Genomic DNA, 4,517 nt, shown 5'->3' on the forward strand with positions numbered 1-4,517 from the left:
GATGCTTGAATCAGCATTATCTTTAGAGGTGCCAATTCAGAAGCAGACGAGGCTTGGATGTGATGTTCTACCAGCAAGAAGAGTAACATCTTCTAGAGCACAATGGCCTGTAGCCCCAGTAGCCACAGCCGGAGCCATAGCCACAGCCATATCCGGGTTCCATATCCACAAACAGCAGTCGTTCCATATCCATTAGCCATAGCCAGTTCCATATCCACAGCCATATCCAGTTCCATATCCACAGCCATATCTAGTGCCATAACCACAGCCATTATAAGGGCCAAATCCACAGCCATAGCCGTATCCACAGCCATAGCCACAGGAGTTGCCGTAGTAGCTGCCACACATGGTGTCAAGAGAAGAGAACTCAGGTGGATTGCAAGAGGATGTTCTGAAGTGTCTGTGTCTTCTGCTTGCCTTGGACCTTTATATACTGTCAGTAATTGGCAGAGCATACCATTCCTCCCCTGATTTAGCCAACAAATATTTAAACGACTACATATTATGTGCCAGTCACTGTTGACAATCAATAATGCTTTGCTTAAAATGAGCTCATTATATGGGCACTCTGCTTTTATTTAAAGAGCATCATTTGAATTTACTCTGCCAAAGAATTTTCTCAATAGACTCATGTGTCCCAAAGTAAAACTAACATCCAATTGTAACTTCTTAATTTTAAATGAATACCTTATACAGCAAGGTTTGGGGGCATTGTAGGAAAATGCTGCCTTCTTTTCTCTCTACTCTTTCCTGTGATGTCTACCTCTGCCCAAAAGGAGAAAAATAACTCCCATATCCTTTCTTGAATCATTGCGATTTTTGTCAGGCTACTAATACCTGGATAGTTAATGCCAGGTACGTACTAGCATCTTGTGATAGTAATAAGGAATGCTCCTCATTCTACAGGGCACAGAACATCGCCAAACCACAAAAAAACATATGGTCCAAAATGTCATAGTGCTGAGACCTAGAAAAATTGGTGTAAAGCTATGCATCTATAAATGAGCTTCTTTACCTGTGGGTGTCTAAATCCAAACATACCTTTCTTTTTACTCTATACCAAACATCTGAACTTTTCATCACTAAGCGTGTACTCACAAAATAATGAGATTTTTATTTCATGGTATTGGAAGAAAAATTTTTTGGTTTCTCTCGCTTATCTTGGTGTTCCTTAAGGCATCATTTTCAGAAACAGGTAGACTCAAAATTCAAATTATTTTTTACTATAACAATTATGAAATCAAAGTTGGAGGGGTATATAAACTCAGGAAGATCATTCCTTCTAGTGGATACTCAAATTTAAACAACAAAGTAAAGAGTGATGATCCCGTGCTTTATTGAATGCCTTCTACAGGTATTTCATTAGATTTCTACATACTGCCAATTTCATTTTCTGAGAATTTTATCATTAGACATTTTTCCTTCAGTTGCGAAATCTTCTTCTCGATATTTTTGTGATATTGGTCATTGGCCTAATCTGATCATTCTGCTATATTTCAAACCCAACAATCAGCATAAAGAAAATATATCTTCATTACAATTTTTTTCTTCAGTTTCCTTCCTCTTCTGTCATCCCTAAACTCATAACCATAACTTCCGCTTCACAAATTCCCTAAATAGACGTTACTTTTCAGTACCATTCCCAACACCACCTCAGGCCACAATGCCTCTAGATTATTAAAAAGATTCTTCTATTTGTATCGCATTATTTCTAATAACTTTCTATTCAGACTTCTGAATACTGATCCATATTGGCAGAACAATCTCTAGTATGTGCAGCCCTGCAAAACCAGCTCTGAGCGTCGTGCCCGACACATAAATTGCACTCAATATTTTCCAATAAAAAATAGATAGGTTAAGTCAATCAGATGTTCAAACATTTGTGTCACTTTTAAGCCATAAGGTATTTGCACATATTATCGTGATTTTCTCATTTTACTCAAGCTGAAACAATCGAAATTTGTGACTGAGAGTCACACCATTTCAGATTTTAAAGATATGTTAACCGTTAGATTGTCAAGGCCCATTTCTGAATACATAATTATCGTACGCATGCTTAATAAGTGATACTCCTCTTTCTGGCTATATCAATTATCTTATAATACCTAATAAGTAATATTTGTCCTATTTTCAGAATGCCTTCCATAACATGGACCTTAATGAAACAATAAGTTAGATTTTCAGAGCTGCCATTATTACAATTTCCTTCCCCTGTTTCTAAGTCTAACCTCAGAGTGACCCAGAGCACATCAGCCCTAACATCTGACCTAACACACGTGCCAGCTACAGAACTGACTTGCTGTGAAAGAACTCCTATCTTCATCACTTGGACCGAGTACAGCCTGGGCATCGAGAGCCTCGCTCCAGGGCTGACTTGGAAGGCAGGGCTGTTTTCTTTGAAGTTTGCCATTTTGTGGGGTCTCCTAGCTCCAGGGACCTCAGAGTCACACTTTGCGCACTGATCCCTGTCATGGAGAGGACACAGCGATACATTGGCCACTGCTGATTGAACCCAAGTCTAAGAAAGAATTTCCTCCCTCGAATCTAAATGTTAGAGTTCTGTCTGGAAGGTCAGATGGAAAAGGACACTAACATCACAACCCACCAGAGTAATAGGCTCTCCCAACCCAGAAAGTCAACGGGACGTTTGAATCCCATTTCCATATGTGTTCCGTTAACTCACGGGGCCTTTTACTTTTCTAGCTGAAAAATGTACTACCGCCTGATCACACCCAACACTTCATGGATTTCTCTTCCTCTTTTACACAATCTACTATCATTTCTAATCTTACTTTGCAACTGTCATCACCTCATTTGTCACAACTTAAAATGTCTCTAATATTTCAACCCTTTCTCTCCATTCCACTTAGCTGCTTTATTTCCTCCAGAGTAACTATCTGTCTGAATTTCTCTTAATTATTGTTTACTGTTTTTTAACTTTGCCTAATAAAATATAAAGTCTGAGTAGTAAACTTGTTTGTAATTTTTCTGCTTTGTCTTTAGTGTAATGGATATGGCCCTTTCAATCATACTCAAATATATCTGTCAATAAGTGACAACTCAGGTTTCTCTACCTTCATATATACAGACAAGTATATTTGCAATTCCATCTCATGCAGATGATATGATAGACTATTTTTCTTCCAATCTGTCTTTTCTTTAATGCTTTCCTTCTCATGCTTACCACCTGTGTCTGCTTCTAATTTCTCAGGAACCCTGGAGACTATCTCTTCTGTTCTATTACTCCTATAAACACTCAGGCCACATCCTCTTTCCCTGCAACGTTTGTACATACCTCCTAAGCAGGTATCATTTCTCATTTTGTTTCTCTTCTTGCTATGGTATGATTCCCAAGCACTGTTCTAAAGTAGTGTAATTTATGGTTGTGTAGGTGAGTGCCCGAGCAGGTGAGACGTGAAAAATAGGTGAAAAAGACATGATTTTTGATGCTAGTGTAAGAATAAATGCTTGCATTATATCGAAGAAAAACACAAGGTAGCATATCATTAGCCCAGTTTTCCAGAGAGGCCATAATGCTTCAAAATGAAGGAATTCACAAGCAAGTGCACACAGATTTGTGAGATTCAAAAAACATTTTTATTGAGAATGGTCATGTGCCCACCTCTAGGATGTCAGTATCATCAATGGTCATAACAGACAATCAGATATTAATATTTGAAAAATAGTCAGATGCTACCACAGAGCCTTTGGGCACAAGATGCCATTCTGAGAAATGGGTCGTTGGAGGTACAGATGCTTGAGTCAGCATTATATTTAGAGGTGCCACTTCAGAAGCAGACGACGCTTGGATGTGATGTTCTACCAGCAAGAAGAGTAACATCTTCTAGAGCACAATGGCCGGTAGCCCCAGTAGCCACAGCCGGAGCCATAACCACAGCCATATCCGGTTCCATATCCACAGCCATAGCCGGTTCCATATCCACAGCCATAGCCAGTTCCATATCCACAGCCATATCCAGTTCCATATCCACAGCCATATCTGGTGCCATAACCACAGCCATTATAGGGGCCAAATCCACAGCCATAGCCGTATCCACAGCCATAGCCACAGGAGTTGCCGTAGTAGCTGCCACACATGGTGTCAAGAGAAGAGAACTCAAGTGGATTGCAAGAGGATGTTCTGAAGTGTCTGTGTCTTCTACTTCCCTTGGATCTTTATATACTGTCAGTAATTGGCAGAGCATACCATTCCTCCCCTGACTTAGCCAACAAATATTTAAACGACTACACATTATGTGCCAGTCACTGTTGACAATCAATAATGCTTTGCTTAAAATGAGCTCATTATATGGGCACTCTGCTTTTATTTAAAGAGCATCATTTGAATTTACTCTGCCAAAGAATTTTCTCAATAGACTCATGTGGCCCCAAGTAAAACTAACACCCAAATTTAGAACCACTTGTTTTTAAATAAATATCTTATATAACAATGTTTTGGAACATTGTAGGAAAATGCTGCCTTTTCTCTCTACTCGTTTCTATAATGTCTTCCTCCG

General features: G+C 39.2%; 1 protein-coding gene across 1 annotated transcript; it reads right to left on the reverse strand.

The window, feature by feature from the left end:
- Positions 1-3,819: 3,819 nt before the first annotated feature.
- Positions 3,820-4,098, reverse strand: LOC120598912 (keratin-associated protein 21-1-like). The gene has a single exon (XM_039858045.1). It carries the CDS (start codon positions 4,096-4,098, stop codon positions 3,820-3,822), a length of 279 nt encoding a protein of 92 aa, XP_039713979.1.
- Positions 4,099-4,517: the final 419 nt, after the last annotated feature.

This window comes from Pteropus medius, unplaced genomic scaffold, assembly GCF_902729225.1.
Source record: "Pteropus medius unplaced genomic scaffold, Ma_sr-lr_union100, whole genome shotgun sequence".
NCBI classification, from domain to species: domain Eukaryota; kingdom Metazoa; phylum Chordata; class Mammalia; order Chiroptera; family Pteropodidae; genus Pteropus; species Pteropus medius.